Raw genomic sequence first — 18,675 nt, forward strand, 5'->3', positions numbered from 1 at the left:
CTGCCCAAGGCCTCAGTGCCCCACCTCTACTTTGTATTAATTCTCAGCGGCTTATTCAATTTATCTACAGCACAGTGTTTTCTTTCTACACAATCGCCAGCAAAGCTGTTCAGTGCCCCAGGGCAGCAAACAAAAACAGTTCTCTACCACCACGTCTGAAGAACCAATTGCCCTTCAGTGTCACACAGAGCTTTCGTTAAAAACTCTTGAGTGGAATTCGGTGCAGTTAGCAACTTCCAGGGAAATCTGATATATTTTCCCTGAAAACAAAGAAAAAAAGAAAGAAAACAAAATGTTTTCTATAGAATTTTGTAGAAACCTTACTGAAATTGTTTTAAAAAGTCCCCTGAATTTAAAATCATCATTTGTCAATGTCACTGTGTTCTCTGATGTACTTCTCAAAAACAATCCATCCAGGTAGTGTTACTGTCCCTATTACACTGGTGATCAAACTGAGCGCCAGGGTGGTTAAATGCCCCATTGCCAAAAATCCTTGAAGCATCTGGAGAACCAGAGCTTCAAACGGAAATTACTGAGCTTCCAGAGGTAAAGCCTAAGGCAGTCCTGTTATTCATATTATCATCAGCATGGCTAAGACTGAAGCTAATAATATCTCTTTCATCAGCCTGGATTATTTAGAATACTCTGTATGATAAAGACTTTAGGAAAAAAGCATACATTACGATTAATATGAGCAGAAATTTCAGATTCGATATTTCTAGTCCCATTCTGGGAAAATCCTTATGCATAGTTACAGCAACAAGTATATGAGCAATGAGAAGTCATTAATAATGCTGGATCCAGGTGCTATAATAGCTTATGGTTCATTTGCTTTTCCGGATGCTGCTGCTCTCTCACCTGATGCTTCAGAAAGGGTTTTGATTTACAGTTTGAAATGTAAATTACCAAAGAGTTTTAAAAGCAGCACAAAAGCCACATGCATCTTTCTGTCACCGTGTCAGGGTGTTGCCTTTCCTTTTAGCCTGAGGGGCTAGAGTGTAGGCGTGGATAAAGAAGAAAAATCACAGCTTAACATGGAGAAACATCACCAAACTATATGAAATAGTTTAACCTCGTGAAGTGAAAACAAAACAACTAAAAACCCTCTGGTTTCTAAAGTCACTTGCAGAAAAAAATGAGTGAAGAAGGAAAGGCTCATGCACATATTTGTGTGTGTGTGTGTGTGTGTGTGTGTGCGTGTGTGTGTATGTTTTCTATTTGCTTTCCCTGCCAGAGCCACATCCTATTGACCAGTCTGTATACAAGCAGAAAAATGAAAACAGACTTTGCTTGCTGCAGGCCAGAAATGAAGTTTCCTTTTATCTGGTACCGCCTAGCTTCTAGATGCATGTTCCTAATGAAAGCAATCACTCACCAACGGGTTTCATTTTTCTTGCTTTGTTTTACAGCATTCAAACATACACGCACACAAACACTTATGAAAGAGTATCAGTATCTTTTAAATTCCTCAGTAGGGAATTTTTAATGTTTTAAAAAAATTTTTTTTAATGTTTTTTGTTTTTATTTTTCAAATTTATTTCTGAGAGAGAGAGAGAGAGAGAGAGAGAACGTGAGCAGGGGAGGGGCAGAGAGAATGGGAGATACAGAATCTGAAACAGGCTCCAGGCTCTGGGCTAGCTGTCAGCACAGAGCCCAACGCGGGGCTCAAACGCACGAACCAGGAGACCATGATCTGAGCCCAAAGCCAGACGCCCAACCGACTGAGCCACCCAGGTGCCTCAGTAGAGAATTTTTAAAGCAGCAATATATACCTGGCAATTCTGAGCCAGATCACTTTCATGTTTTCCCAATTTTTTTTTTTTTTTTGCTGTGGTAAAATACACATAACATAACATAAAATTAACCACCTTAACTATTTTTAGGTTTTATAATGTTTTTGTAAATAGGGGCACCTGATGACTCAGCCAGTTGAGCGTCTCACTTTGGCTCAGGTCATGATCTCACGGTTCCTGAGTTTGAGTCCGGTGTCTGGAGCCTGCTTCCGATTCTGTGTCTCCCTTTCTCCCCACCCCTCCCCGACTCATACTCTCTCTCTCTCTCTTTCTCTCAAAAATAAATAGACACTTAAAAAATTAATGTTTTTAAATAAGTATTTATCAGAATACTTTTATTTTGATAATGTCTTAATGTTAATGTTTTTAATAAAAATAACCTTAGGAATACAAAAAATCTTTTATCCTTTTTAGGTACTACTATATATATTTCCGCTTTCTAGGAGCGGCATAAAAGATTGCATGCTTCATCAGCAGCATACAGGTTTGCCCCTGCAGCTCCTAGGGAATTAAGCAAACACAATTTGGGTGCAAGCCTGGTTATCTGAAAACATATTTTCCACAGGAAACGTGGCTTAGATCAATGGTATCCACATGTCATTTTTCAAAGCCCTCTTTTCTCCTCACATTTACCAGATCTTTTGCTAAAGTATCATTGAGAAAGGCAGTCTCTCCTCCGTCTTTAAAGAGCAAGGGTAGGGGCGCCTGGGTGGCCTAGTCAGTTAAGCGTCGGACTTTCGCTTAGGTCATGATCTCAGGGTTCGTGGGTTCGAGCCCCGCGTCGGGCTCTGCGCTGACTGCCAGCTCAGAGCCTGGAGCCTGTTTCAGAGTCTGTGTCTCCCTCTCTCTCTGACCCTCCCCTGCTCACGCTGTCTCTCTCTCTCTCTCTCTCCTAGAAATAAAAAAAAATAATAATAAATTTTAAAAAATAAATAAATAAAATAAAGAGTAAGTGTAGACAGGGCCGGGGTGCAAAGAACATTATGGTAGAGCAACAAGACTCCCAAATGAACACAAAGAATCTGTAGTTAGCTCTCTGAATAATTGAGAGCTGACGTACTAGAGAGTCAAGCCTGTAATTTTTCAGCTGTCAAAAACCAGGTCTTTGAAGGTAACAGGTAGCAAAAAGAAAATAAAGTTCTGGAACATGCTCCCACATCAGTTTCTGTTTAGAGATTTTTACCCCGCAAATCCCATATATGTTTCATTTAGGTTCCAAATTATTAAATGCTAATGACTGTCAATGGCAGAGCAAAATACAAATCAATAGTTAATCACAGGTTAAAAGAGCTGCAAATTCTTTAAGTCATTCTTGAAGAAGCTCCTGCTGTCCAATTAAAGGGAAGTTGGTTGTTTTATTTTTTTAAGAAGGAGGAGGAGGAAGAGAAGCAAGAGGGAGCGGAGGAGGAGAAAAAGAACAAAGCAGAGGAAAAGCCCTTTTGTTAAAGATCAAGCAGCCAACTCAAGTTTAAAATTAAGTTCCATGTACACTGGTTTTCAGAAACACCCATTTTGGCATGTTCCAAATCACATGCCATCTCTGGCTGAGAACATGAAGGCAAAGCAGGCCCAGCCCAAGCAGGTTAGCAAACACATGCAAGCCAAGTACACTCAGGAGAATTATCTAGTATTTGCCTATAGAATGCAGTTGGCTCAGGTCTACCCTAAAAATTGCTTTCCAGGAACACAGTTCAGAGGTTGAGTTTCCTTTTGCTACCCATTCACAATAAAATGCCTGTAGGGATTTGACATCTTTTGACATAATTATATCAGTTGCAACACACATAATGTCCATTCAATTTTACAAAGTTCATTTTAATCAAAGATATACATATCTTCTGGTGTTTAAGAGCCTAGAGCCCCCAAATAGTTGTTACAACAGAAAGAAACATGATACCTGAGCAATCTCTTATCTAACAAAAACCTGGCTCTGAGTACTTTCTGTATTTGAGGCCAACATAAGTAGTTTGCTCTGTCTGAACATTTTAAATCGATTGCCAAATGAAAATGGGACTCTTGAACCTATGCCAGAAGTAGGTTTCTTAGTTCCTGCCCATTCTTGGCCAAAATTCTAGCGCTAATCAACAGCAACTACAATCTACAAATCAACTTAAGATCTCTATCCTTGCCAAAACTTTATGTCTACAGAGCTGACTCTGTAAATAGTGATGGGTGATCATCAGTAAAATTGAAACGGGATCCTCAACCATCCAATTCTTGGTTTGCATTTTTTAAAGTTTACCAGTTTGTTCACTTTATTTAATTATAAAATCAAATGGAAAAAATCTCACCTTGTGATGCCCAAATTCATTCAAAATGGTTCCCAGTTTCCTGGTGTTGCTGTACGGTCTGGGGGCAGCAACAGCTGGATGGGGGTCCCTCCAGTCAATGGACAAGCGGTGGTACCAAAGGCGTGGACTCTCCAGGATATGAGCTGACTTAACACTAGGATCAAAACGATGTACTTCACATCCATGGTCGGCCATGCTAACCTCAAATTGGGTATCATCATTCCCCAGCCTATAAAGAAAGAGGATGGAAATCAATAACAACACAAATACAATGAAGCAAAAGTGTTGGATTGATAAAATGACAATTCTAAGGACAATTTTCTTATTCATGTCTAGCTTTCTCCTGTTTTAACACACGGCTAACGGTACACACTCAATAAACCTGCTTCCTTCACAAAAAGCATTATAGCTAAAAGCTTCTGGATAAAAAGCAAGCAGAGAAATTATCTGCTAAATGCAGACGAGAGAATCACATGTTCAAACATGTAGAAGACATAGCAAATTAATCTTTTTCAAGATGTAAACCATAGTAGCAATGAAACAAGACTATCCAGTAATCTTAAGAGGTTTTCTCAGAATACATCAAAAATATAAGCGCCAGGATCAGTTCCCTTAGGGAGAGGTGCAGTCTACTAATGAGGTAATTTGTCTCCATTCGAATGGGCATGATGCATGCAGCCTGACTTAAAGACAGTATCTGTTTTCTTAGAAATGAAAATGCATTTCAAAATAGTACAGCTAAAGAAAAGGCAAATATGTATGGTTCTACTGGATCTAGTACTTAAGAAGTAGAAGAGACACGTCACCTAAATTCACATCAATGGGAGAAAGAAATTATGAATTAATGGTACTTAAGGGGCACCTGGGTGGTTCAGTCGGTTAAGCCGTCCGACTTCAGTTCAGGTCATGATCTCACGGTTTGTGGGTTCGAGACCAGCGTCAGGCTCTGTGCTGACAGCTCAGAGCCTGGAGCCTGCTTCAGATTCTGTGTCCCCCCCTTCTCTCTGCCCCTCCCCTGCTCATGCTCTCTGTTTCTCAATAATAAATAAATGTTAAAAAAAAAATGTAATTGTACTTAAGTACTCACTTTGTAGCACATCATGTGAAACATTCACATACTTACACATTTTTAATTTACTCATATTCCTTATTTGGTGGAGAAATATTCATCACTCTGATTAAAGCATCAGCTTGGATGAAAAACAGGAAATTAAATGAAAAAGGATTATCTTTTTTAAATGCTGATTACAGCTTCTTTGCCAAAATACTATAATTAGATGTGGTGTAAGATGCCAAAATCTCAAAGGGTATCTATAAGACATTGGCCAAACCTGAACCCGGTGCAGAAATGCTTCATTCTCTTAGATTCCACCATTGCAGACATTTCATAATGTGGAAATGTACAAGCTCACTGGCTCACAATTACCTACCTGATGTTAGGGAACTAAAATAAGCCTTCAGTACAGAGATCCTCCCTCCACCTAGACATTCTTACTACTCTTGTTTGCCTTGTTCTTTCCCTTCACTCCTGCTATACTGTTGTTGCCCTCGCTGGACGCATGGCGTGTCAGCCCTCTGCTGTTCCTCAGCTACAATTCTCTCTCCCCTTGTGGCTTGCACCCTTCTCCAAAACTATATCACCCCTTTCCTCTGAGAGATCCTGTTTCCTATTTACCTCCTACTAAACCCACACAACTCAGACTATTGTTATCTCTACCCTAGTTTCCCCTCAAACTTTCCATTATCTAACCTGGTGTGGCAGGCTGACTTGCTGGCTCTAATTCTGTCCCCCTTCATCCACACTACTGCCACGCTGTGCTCATCATGAGCAGTGTCAGTGTCTTTTCTTGCCCCTTGATTTTCTGGCTTGACTGGGTGATTTGCTTTTTGGAAGGAAGTGACAGTATGTCAGTCCTGAGCCGAGGCTTTAAGTACCTCTGTCCACTCTCTCGTACCATCCTCATAATATCATAGATAGCTCACCAGTCTCAGGAAAATAAGACACATGTAGGGCAGGGGTACCTCAACCAAGCTGCCAGATTTCTATGAACAGCAGAACTGCCCTTAGCCACCACCCCTTGAAGTAAAGTCTCCCAGCTAAGCCCAGCCTCCATCAACTGAAGCCGGGCTGATTTGTAGACACAGAAGTTAAGAATTAATAATGGTTTTAAGCTACTGAATTTTACAGTGATTTGTTACACAGCAACAGCTAACCTATAAACCTGCCATGAAATATAAATCCAAGAGTTGAGTAAAACTTACATTTTTTAATAGACAGATTTCTTTCTATATCGATCAGAATGTTGCCAAATTCACCTGCTCCAAGGGTTTTTTCACTTACCTGCATATGTTGAAACTTAAAATGAGCAAACCAGTGTTATTATGGGTCATCCAATGGAAAATGGCAATTCTGTAGTTTTACTACGAGAACATATGTCAAAAAAGCACTCATTAAATACAATTTGTATATAAACTTTCTAGAGTAGAGAAATTTGAATAATTTCTAAGTGAATTTTCAAAATAGTATATTCAAGGAAACATCCTCTACTCTAAAACGTGCATTTTAATCAAGACTTCAAAAACTTTTTAGGATTAAATGAACCACACATGGTTCTGTGAAGAACTTTTTGTTAGTAAGGCACTTTATTACATATTGTTATGTTTTCCATTAAACAAAAAGTTTTGTAATGAAAAAATAACAAACACACATAGGAAGAGGTCAAAGAAATAGAGAAAATAAAAAGGAAGTTTTCTACCACTAGAAATTTTGGCCACTAATTTCGAGAGATAATCACAGTTTCTAATTTTTTGTGTATCCTTCCAGAAATTCTCTATATATGTAGTCTTCTTTATTAGAGATATCATAAGCACACACATACATGTTTAAGGTAATCATCCAATAGTGAGGAACTATTTTGTAGGATACACTAAATAACATGAAACTATTGACATTTGTAATTTTGGGGGGTTAACTTATATTACTTTCAGTAAATAAAATACACTTAATATACAAGTGTACTATATTGGGAAGTAATAAACTGCATTGATTTAATCAAGGTCTGTAATTCTTACTTCCATCTATTCAAAATGGTACTTCTTCAAGCTTAGTTTAAATTAGCCAAGTTTGTGGTGGGTATAAAAAGCAAGAGGAAAGGCAAATGTAATATACAGAGATGTGGCGATACTTGGCCCAAAGTAGGGAAACCAGGAGTCAAATCCAATCCAGGGAGTTCCAAAGCATGTGCTCTTTATACTGCCCCTCACTGAGAACGAGCACAGGACACAGAACCCTGAAAGGAATATTTGTGATCTCAAGGATCTAGGAAATTGCCAGTTACTAAAGGGTAAAGCTCCATAAGAAGAGGACTGTGTAAATGTAGCTTCTTTCCTTTTTTTTTTTTTTTTTAGTTTCAAACTTTTATTTAAATTCCAGTTAGTTAATACACAGTGTAATATTGTTGCTTATCTCTGACTCCCAAGTACTGAGTCATCTATAAAATGCTGCCCCAAGTGAGGGAAAACTAGAAAATTAGGTAGGGTCTGGAATTCCTAGAATATGTAGTGTACAGTACCTAGCATGGCATGGGGTAGGCAATGTTTCACTGTCTTCTTCTGGTTTATAAACAAATATTGACAAAGCACTTCAATATGTCTAAGGTACTATACTAGACACCACAGACAGACAGACAGATAAATTCATCATAACCCTTGAGCTGAAGAAGTTCACAACTAGTAATGAAGAAAGATTTCTCCCATCCAAGTACTAACCAGGCCCGACCCTGCTTAGCTTCCGAGATCAGACGAGATCGGGCGCGTTCAGGGTGGTATGGCCGTAGACGAAGAAAGATTTCTGAACAACTATAGTAAAATTATAAAATAAAGCAAAACTATTACAGCAAAAATATATTTAGTCTCTAAGGAAATCATTTGCTGTTCTTATTTAACTAGAAAGAGAATTCACTGCAGAAAATTCTACTTTATAAGAATGTTCTACTTAATGTATATTTCATGAAGCAAGAAATGTAGATCACAGGCTTCTATCTCATGATCTAAACTAGCCATCCCATTCCCTGCCACCATGTCTGCATTCCAGCAATCAGAAGTAAAGGGGGGATGAAGGTCATGTTCTTTCCTCTTAGGGTATGGCTTAGAAGTTGCACACATCGCATGCACTCATACCTCATCGCTCAAAGCTAGTCATACGGCCACTTGCAGCTTCAGGGAAGGCTAGAGTATGCAGTTTTCAGCAAGGTGGCCAGAGGCCCTGCTAAACTCAGTTCTGTTTCCAAAGGAAAAAGGAAAGAATGGATATTGGAGGACAACTGGAAATTCCTGCTATAGGCCATTTTTGAAATAGTTAAGCAGTTAATATGTGTATTCAAATATGTAAACATTCATGAAGACTATAACCTATCTCTCTACATGGGGGAGAAAGAAAATTGTATAACTAATACTTATGAATATTATTCTGCATATGTTAAGGCGAGAGTTTGAGATCATGACAAGCTCTTCAGCAGAGAAAGGGCATCAAATCTGAGGTTTGTTAAAGAAATAGGAATGGGGAGAATTATAGGACTAAATTTCCAAAGGTAACAGAATAACAGTCACCATCTTGACCCTCCTCTTCTGATGTCTCAGAGAGCAACAATCAAGATTCCTAAATGTGGTTGTGTGGGTCGTGCACCCAACAATTCTAGAGGGTACCACTCCCATCATAGTCACCATAATGATGATTTTCTAGTAGGTGGGAGTAAAGGTTCCTGAGGGGGTGCTTCTTCCCAAGTCTTACAAAGGTGTCCTTTGGACCAGCTACAGTGCTAGCAATTGCATGCCCTTTAATGCTACTGAAGGATAGAAGGAATGAATGTGGTACTGTTTCAGGTCCTTGATTATTCTTTTAAAAATATTCCCAAGGGTATTAAGGTAAGTGTCCTTTATGTTCCTGAGGAATCAAAACTTCCAAGTGTAAACACTTGAAGAGATGCTCAAGATCATTCGCTAATATGGAGAAACAAATCAAAATCAAAATGAGACACCTCTTCACATCCATTAGGGTGGCTACAATCAAAAAAGACCAATAATTACAAATGTTGGCAACAATGTGGAGAAATTAGAACCCTCATACATTGCTGGTGGGAATATAAAATGGTATATTCCCAAGGGAAGTAAAAACTAAATGTCTACAGAAGAACCTGCATGTTAATATTCATTGCAATACTATTCCCAATAGCCAAAAGGTAGAAACAACCTAAATGTCCATCAGCTCATGAGTAGATAAATAAAATGAGGTGTAGCCATACAATGGAATGTTATTCAGTCATAAAAAGGAATCAAGTACTGATACATATTACAACATGGACAAACTTGAAACCATGATGCTAAGTGAAAAAAAAAAAAAGTCACAAAAGGCCACATGTTGTGTGCTTCCATTTACATGAAATGTCCAGAATAGGCAAATTCACAGAGCGAAAGGAGACTAGTGGTTCCCTAGGCAGTGAAGAGCGGGAAAGGTGTTCAGGTTGCAAATGACTGTTACTGGGTATAGGGCTTCCTCTTTGGGGCCATGAAAGTATTCTAAATTTGACTGTAGTGACCCCAAACCTTTGAATTGTATGCCTTATAAGAGTGAATTATACAGTAAGTGAATTATACCTCAACAAAGCTGTTAAAAATAAATAAAATAAAAGCAGGTACAGGAGAGGCTTCTAACTGTGACCACTAAAGGCATCAGGGTTGGAAGAAGTAAAGACAATCATGTTTCCCCAGGAGTTTCATGGTCTGTTCTGGGTTTTTCAAAGCATAAATGACACTGAATAGTAGATTAAAAAAAAAAAACATTTTATAAATTATTACCTTGTATTAAACAACATTGCGTGAAATGTCAAGATTTTGTCCAAAACACATATTATCAACAGGGATGGCACCACCCCTAATGGGGCAAAAATCCATTCTTGGAAGCCAAAAAAACATCCTCTTTTTACATATAAAGCACAGGTGCATATATTACATAAACAGATATACAGTTTACCTCTGGCATTAAAGTTTCATAGGGGAGTGGTGATTAGGGAAAATAATTATCTAAAAAGGATCCTTGGGTCCATGATTTTCTGATTCCTCACTCATGTATATTATGAGCTGTGTTCATTAAACTATTACAAGTTGAAAAATTTTGGCACCTGGAAGTCCCAGCTTTTCTGTGTAAGATACTATTGTTTCCTAACCATATGTCATCTATCAAGTGTTCTTCTGTCTTATGCTGAGAATTTAGGTCTTGAAACCAAATGGTACCACCAGCCAGGGAACTAAAAACAGAGGTGAAAAAGGTTTACCTACGTATTATCTCTTCTCAAGTTTTCTCTTCCACTCTCACTCCCACCTCTGAAAAAAAAATCTTTGGCAGGAAGGATAAACTAGGGGATATTTCCTGATTTGCTTCAGCTACCACCGTCCCCCATCCCTCCCCCTTCACAGAGGAGAAGACTTACAGGGCAGCCCCCCACCACCCCAGGCTGAAGAGGTCAGGTAGATGACATTATTCCCTAAACACCTAAGCAACCTCTCCTTTCTCTTCTGTTCCCCTTCCTCTGTTAACATAACCTTCCTGTACAGCACCTTCCCCTATCTTAATTGGTCTATTCTACCCAATTTCAAAGTTGAAAAGGATCTGATTTTAATTTTCAACTGAACTTCACCAGAGTGCACTCTCCCAGAAAAACGCTTTCACATTAACTGTGGAATAAAGAGCTTTGACTCCTAGTAAAGACATTCCAGACCCCGAAATAAGGTGGAGGGGATTCCTGCTTCAGTTCCTGGGGTGGAGGAAAGGTGGGGAACAGATCAGAAGGCAGGGCATTCAGCCTTTGTCTTCTGGTCCCTGTGTCCTCAGACTCCTTTCTTCCTGTAGGAAGGACACCCCCAGCTGGGCTTTATCGATCATCCTTGGTTGACCTGGGAATGATTGGGCACAGATTGGCCACAGCCCTGGGACTTTGAGCACCTACTGCCTAGGGTAGGGATCCCACGACCCACTTATTCCCCCACTATTCCCAAACGCTGAGCATCCAGGGCCCACCTTCCCTGTTCTTGTGCCTATTTTAGGACCACCACTTCTGGGCTGGTCTCTTTCTTCTCTCAACATCAATGGAGATGTCAGCTGGCTATTTACCTTCCCCCAGGCAAGCAATCTGCCTAAGAAGGGGGTATGCTTGTCCTGATCGTCAGTCCTGAGTAACAGTGCAACCAACAGGTGTGTCCACAATCCAAGCATTTTTTTCTTTTTACCCATCAGAAATATTTGTTTAGTTCCCTGTTTTCAATTAAGCATTTTTAGGTTTTGACTCAACTGTTGGCCCTTCTAGTCTATTCAGGTCTCTTCCTAGTGGAATTCAACTGTTCTTAATCTGCTCTTTACAAAGTTGAGTTTGAATAGTGAACATTTAAATGAAAATAAGAAACTATGTTTTCACAGGAAGTAATCTGGAATCTTACAGTGAAACTATCTTATCTAATGGCATTGAAGTACAAGGAAAGCAAAAAGGAATTTTAAAAATTTCCCCCCAAACAGCTTTCCTCATTTCATTGTACTCAATGATATGCTTTAAATGAAATTATTCCAGGGTGTAAAATAATAAGTAAAATATGAAGGCAGCTCAGAACAAGAAACCAGGATCAAGCTGAGATCTCCAATTTGCATGTGGTACTCTGCAATTATTTTTATGACCTACTTTCATACATTTTTAATATGATAGAAAATAAACTCTACTGTCAAAACTTCTCATTCTTTCTATAATCTTGCAACATAGCTGGTGGGCTCTCCTCTGTTCTAATCAAGTGGCTGGGCAACCAATTTCCCAAGCCTCAGCCTCCAGGTTTAAATCACAGCATAACCAGCGTCTCTCCCTGCTCTCTGTACCCTTGAGCAATCGTTTATGTAGCAAATACATAGCAAGTGCCTACTGCCTCTCAAGCTCCACTGATATACATTTCCATTATCCCAGGACTCTTATTTGAACCTTGCGTTTTTATAAAAAGTCCACAGTCACTACAACTAAGAATTCTTGTTTGGCAAAGTCTGATGTCGATGGTGATCCTCTGGGCACAGACCCAAACGTCTGCTTCCACCCCTTACCATCTAGGATTTGGGTTGGCAGTTGTCACTTGTGTGTGAATTGTCAGGGTGATGAAACTGATTAGTGAGAAACAAGCACATGACCCTGTTAGGGTCTGCAGTGCTTTTGTAACGGACCTCCAGGATCTTGCCTGAGAACCACAGAGCTTCCACAAAAAGTCTACGGAACAGGGTGATCCCAAGAAAAGCAACTTTCCTGCCCCTTTTTTTTGGGGGGGGGGAACACACTTTTGTAAGTTCAGGACTGGATGTGAGTCCTAGTATATTTCATGAAATAGTCTCATTAATTTATATTCGCCCTTTGACAAAAATCCCTCTAAATCCATTTGTACACTTAGGTCATTTTCCAGCCTGAATAGGTGAATATTATTATTTCCTACAGTTTTGACAAAATCACACTGTTTTCCCAAGAATTCCCTTTTCTTTCTTTTTAACGTAAAAGTACACACAGATTTACCGCTGGCACAAACATAAAAATCCAACAGTGGCCATTCATCTTGGGTCATTCCTCATAAATGTGTGTAAAATCCTTAATATGCTTACTGTTCTTTTGTTCCCCTTAATTCTTAACATTCCCCCTCTTTGTAGTAAGGATGCTATAATTCTAGCTGGCGATCACAGGCTTCACCAAGAGGATCATCGTCATATTGAAAACTGAAGTTGCCGATTTACCCCCAGCAGAAGGGGAGAGAAAATTACCCTGGCCACTTCTGGTGATCTGTAAGCGCCCAAAGTTACCTAAGCGACACATGAGTCTGAAACAGACTATAGGAGGCAAAGTATAGCACCTGTTAAACACTGCTATGTTCATAACTTTGTGTTAGTGAAAACACCTTAGCCACCTGCAGGAGACTTTTGGTTTTCTGCTGTAAAATGCACTTACCCTAAAGAGTAGAGGCGGCATTGCTTGCTGCGGATTTGATGAGCTAAGCCAAACCTGTCATCAAGACAGACTGACCAAGGCTTCTTTGCAGGGCTGGAGTCGGTAGCTAGGCTGTCTGTGCTCATGTGATTGCATGCAATCTGCAAGGATTGGAAATCAATGTGAATAATTTAAAGCACTGGATGATAAATGGCAAGTGGGGAGTTACTGCTTCCCCGGTCCCTGAAAGCCATAACAGTAGAGTTATGTCCTTCTCCAGTGCCAACTACTCCTCTCCCCCCAAGGAAACACAAGACTGCTGTCAAATGTTTGGAGGAACTCCAAATACTGGATTATAAGGAACCTCGTGGAGACTATAGACAGGTTTGAAGGGAAGGGAAGAACTGCTACAGCCGTATGTTCAGAGTATGCAAGGGAGAACAGGTCAGGAGCAAAGGTGGCAGAAAGGAGGGGTCCCGAGAAGCTTTGCAGAGAGGTGTGAATCCTGGAGGATGAACTGAAGTTGACCCAGAAGCTGAGATCAAGAAGGACATTTCAGTTGTGGAGAATAGTGCTGGCAAAACACAGAGGTCTGTAACCCACAGGGTTTCTACTGGAAGTTGTGAGATCTGACTGCGAGCATAGGGCTCAGAGGGATACAGATAATCAATTCCTTATCTCAGGTAGATAAACCGGGGCCACCATGGTGCAGAAAGGTAGCACAAGTTAGCCGAGGTAAACAGCTGATCAAAGTCGAGTAAAATTAATTCATAGTCCCTGCTCTCAAGACCATACTGTTAGTGATAAACTGTTCTAATGAGCTTCCTCCTATGGGAGAAGAGTGAGCCCCACACAGGAAGGAAGCTCTTCCTGAGCGAACCAAAGCACTTCTTTTAACTCACCCATCAAAATTAGATAAGGAAACCAAGGCGAATGTGTATCTAAATCAAGCAAAAGAAAGTCTCTGATTTCAAATGCACATTAAGCAAATATACTGTGTAAGGAATTCTGACTAGTGTTTGAGGCTGGCACAGTGTGCGTGACTGAGGTGGCTGGAGCCAAAGAAAGCACATTCTATGGCCAAGGTATTCTTCTGTGGCCAGGAGCACTTTACTGAGCATCAGTTTCCCCCTAATCCCTCAAAACTCCCATCGCCATCAATGTGCTCCATGTCATATCACAAACAGACTGCTCCAGGCGCAAAGGAGGTTCATTGCTTTAATTCACTGGAAAATATAACAGCAAATGATTTTCTTCTTAAGAAGATATTCTGGGGGCACCTGGGTGGCTCAGTCGCCTAAGCGTCCGACTCTAGCTCAGGTCATGATCTCTGGGTTCATGCGTTTGAGCCCCGTGTCGGGCTCTGTACTGACAACTCAGAGCCTGCAGCCTACTTTGGATTCTGACTCTCTTTCTCTCTCTCTCTCTCTCTCAAAAACAAACATTAAAACAATTTTTCTTAAAATTTTAAAAAAGAAGATATTCTGGATTTGCCCAATTCTTTTATTTAAGGAAGTTTCCAGAATTCTAATCTGAAAAGAGTATATGCATGTAGCCTATTCAACTGATACAGCATCTCCCTTACTTTTGCTGTGATCTATGGCTACTGGCCTGGAAAAATCATCCAGCACTATTTATCAGAGAGGTAAATGAGAGAGCCTGTTGCTAGGATTTGGACATTTTAGAGGGAAGTCTAAATGTGAAACCCTATATATATATTCTTTTCCATCACCAACATCTTTCTACTTCTCTACCCATGACCCTCATTTAAAGGAAAAAATAGAAAATTGAATTGAATCTTCTCTCAAGCAACTATTACAGAATACATTTATTAACTGGGTATATCAGCATGTTAATTTGTATAATTCATTTCCTCCTATTCACCCACAAATAAATGGAAATTATGCCTCTGTGTGCCCATCTCCTAGTCCCCACTCACCCACCAAGGAAGGAAAAACTGCTAATCTAATTAAATTTCAGTGTGCTCATTGGGCCTGTCTTACTAGTGGGCTGGTTACTATGCCCCAAACATCAGCATCTTCATTGTCATTGTGTCCCATGCTCTCCTCTCCTCTCACCCTGCAGGTAGGCAGATAGGTAGGCAGTTCTGTAGGCCCCGAAAGCATACCTGGACCTCATAAGTCCGTGCCATTTGCTATAGGTCAGCTTCCTGGAGTATTTTTATTAAAGTGGTCTGATGATTCCCATTTATTTGTGTGCACTTCTCCCAAAGAGTCTCCATATGACAGACCATGATACGGATGCTCACAGGTTCTTGTTCATAACTCCCTCCTAACACCATTAAAACTCCTCTCTCACCCATCCCTCCGTGTTTCCCAAGGTACAGCCCACCTACATTCTGATGGCCCTGGGAGGGACTGAAACATACAGATTCTCAAGACCCACTCTGTAAAGTCAATCTTTAAGACTGATGCCTGGGAACAGGCCTTTTAATAAGCTGCCCCAGGTGATTCTTATGCAGGTAGTCTTGTGAATTTACAGGAACCCTTTTGTAGAGCCCCCTCTGGAAGGTTCCAGCCTGGCCTCACCTGTGCCTTAGCCAATTAAGGGAAGAAAGCTCCACTTGGGCCAGAGCTTTAAAATGAAAACAGCAGCCCCTGCAACCCCACTCCTAACAAAGAGTCAGAGGCAGGCAACAATAATTAGCCACAGGCCTCTAAGAATCAGGTACTATTAAGGGCCAAGAGTCATGGCTTTGAGGCTCAGTTGCCCTTACTTTGCCAACGTTGGGGAGTAGAGTTTTATTTTATTAAAGGTAACACTTTAAGCATCTCTTCTTCTTCCACAGATTTCATCTTGCACAGAAATACCCCTTTTGGAATGGCATTCTTTTCCATTCAATTTCCCTGCTAACCTCTCCTAGCTCAAAAATACATATCATGGGTTTTTCCATTTTAACCATTTATTAACCATCTTATTGATAGACATTAGCTTTTGAAAACAACTAGGAGCACTCAGTAAAATTCAGCTCTTAAAAATTAATTAAATATTGATTTTTCAAACTTTCTTGTTAAGATTTATGACCAGGGCTTCAATAAACTCTCACAAGCAAAATAAGCAAGGGCAATAACTCCTAGCTAAGCTCCAACTCCAGTAATTATGTTCTCTCTCTCTAATTCCCCTTGTAATTTTAGCTGTAAAAGCAAATTGGGCCCAGACAAAGGAGGAGAAACTCCAGGGGGAAAAAATGTTTTTTGAAATACATTTTAGTTATTTAACTTAAAGGGATTAACCAATTTTTTAAAGATTTTATTTTTAAGTAATCTGTATATCCAACGCAGGGCTCAAACTCACAGCCTTGAGATCAAGAGTCGCATACTCCACTGACAGCGCCAGCCAGGTGCCCCTTAAAGGGATTAATTTATTCTCATTTCATTTGGCACCCAAAAAGATGGAATAGAATTTCTGGCAACGCACAAGTACAATCTGGCAAAGCGAGCCCTCAAAATTTGGGGACTTCTGGCAAGAATCACTTCAATGATCAACTGTATGTTCATGTAATACTATTATTTTGAAAGGCAACATCTAAGGAGAAAGTTGTATTTTTGTTGCTTTTATCCCCGTGTGTGTGTGTGTGTGTGTGTGTGTGTGTGTATAGAAGTAAATATAATAGATACTACTGTTACAAAGTCGTAGAGTCTGCATCTCCAGGGCTTGGATTTTTATGTTATTCTTACAAATAGATAGTTGCATAGATGATTAGATAGTTAAATGGATGGATAGGTGGATAGAGAGATGGATAGATGAATGGGTAGATGGCTGGCTGTTTGGATAGATGATAGCTAGATAGCCAGGTAGTTAGATAATGTTTTAGGATCTACTTTTTTTTTTAAAAAACAGCAACTGTTGTTTAGATTAATTTTGTGCTGAAAGGCCTGCTTCCTAGAGGCATATGGTTTGGGGGTGGACATAAAAATCTGGATCTGGAGCCTTCCCTTAGAACAGAGCACTGCGTTTATGATTTAACCATTTCTTTTTAGCATCAGTGTATCATCAACTCCAGAACTCAGAGATGTAATTGTGATCTTTCACATTAGAAAACAATACCTAATTAAACTGAACTTGATGTTGCATACACACTACCAAACACCGTATCCTCTGGGGTTTCATTAAGAATTCAGGTCTCCAATCATGCCATCAGGGCCACCACAGCATGCAAGCGCAGGAGTGCCATCCTATTAAAGTCTAATGCCACACTGTCCCCGGCCCTGTGCTTCTGTTTCCAAGCCCCCCTGGCCTAGGGAAGCACCCCCCCCAACACCCATCTGTTCACCCCTGTCAGAAAACACACAACTTCTCTTGCATCCTAGCTGTTTGCCAGTCTGTTACATATTTAATTCAGGTTTTATATCCCAGTCAGTGCCGGCCACAGAACTGGTGCTTGACAAATACTTGCTGAATTGAAGAATGAATAAATCAATGATGAGCACATCAAATGCTGGGCCTTGCTGTACAAGCTTGAACACAGATTTGAGGAAGATAATTTTTTTTTAAGCAGCACAAGAGAATGGGGGTGGAATTTGCTTTAGTACCTTCAGAAGGTTTTTTTTTCCCCCTTGGCTGTTATGACTCACTACTGCTAACTACGGAAATTTTAGGTAATAGTGACTCTAATATTCTTCCAGTTTTGTAGGCTTTCATTGTCAAGATGAATTCTAAATGAAGCCTAAGCCCCTAAGTCAGCCAAAAACAAACAAACAAACAAACAAACTGCCTCTGCATTACATAGAGATAGGGAAGGAACACTGTTTAGCAGAAGATTCTGATTAAGAGTCAGTGTCATCTCTGATGGGCTCCCACCTGCTGGCTTCCTGGTGACTTGGAAGTTCAGAAAAGCACAGGACTTCACCTGGGTAAAATGACCCCTGATTACAAAACCACTGTGAGGTCTGGAACTTTATCTCCGTTTTTTTGGAGGATGAAAATCCTTCTAGTGAACTTCATAAATCAACTGGGCTCATCAAGCTGAATATATGTCCATGTATCTACTTTCCAACTAGTTGGTTGGCTGCTTCTGGGCAGGGACTGTATCCCCAGGGCCTGGCACAGTCCCTGGGCCGAAGCAGGTGCTTGAAACTACTTACTATCAATCCTACACTATTCTCGGCACAGTACAAGGTCACAGAACCAGGAGAAACCTAAGAAATAATTTAATAACCTGATTCTTTTGAAGATCAGAACATTGAGAACCAGAGAAGCAAAATAAATTGCTCAGGGTCACATTACACTGCATTGTGGGATGCTTTTCTTTTCTCCTCAAAAATTTTCTCCTCTCAGCTCATAACTCATGGGAAAAAATCCAAGAGGGGCTTGATACAACCCTTTCATGCCTCGCAAGCTGCTTCTAAGTAAATATGCCTTTTATAAGTTCTAGAACATTAACCCGAAATACATATAAAATGGAATCTAGAGGCTTTTACTTGGTCAATTTATTTGGAGGGGGGGTGGAGCCCCTAGTTCTCAAACCCAACTCGTAAGTTTAACGCCTCTCATTTTTCAACTGGTGCCCTAAGGGCTTCTTAAAGTCAAGTAAGAGGTCCGGCTTCTCATCCTTCATGTAAAACCAAACTGTACAATTAA

The 18,675-nt window shown here is 40.1% G+C and overlaps 1 protein-coding gene across 2 annotated transcripts in view; it reads right to left on the bottom strand.

The window, feature by feature from the left end:
• METTL24 (methyltransferase like 24) overlaps nucleotides 1-18,675 on the bottom strand; it is a 68,497-nt gene that overhangs the window by 44,895 nt on the left and 4,927 nt on the right. For both annotated transcript variants that reach the window (XM_077779980.1, XM_077779979.1), the window contains exons 3-4: nucleotides 13,096-13,235; nucleotides 4,085-4,313 (exon numbers count right to left, since the gene is read on the bottom strand). In XM_077779980.1, coding sequence (XP_077636106.1) covers nucleotides 4,085-4,313; nucleotides 13,096-13,220 — 354 coding nt within the window. In that variant the 5' untranslated portion in view covers nucleotides 13,221-13,235. The remainder of the gene's footprint in view (nucleotides 1-4,084; nucleotides 4,314-13,095; nucleotides 13,236-18,675) is intronic.

This window comes from Crocuta crocuta, unplaced genomic scaffold, assembly GCF_008692635.1.
Source record: "Crocuta crocuta isolate KB4526 unplaced genomic scaffold, BGI_CrCroc_1.0 scaffold147, whole genome shotgun sequence".
Taxonomy (NCBI): Eukaryota; Metazoa; Chordata; class Mammalia; order Carnivora; family Hyaenidae; genus Crocuta; species Crocuta crocuta.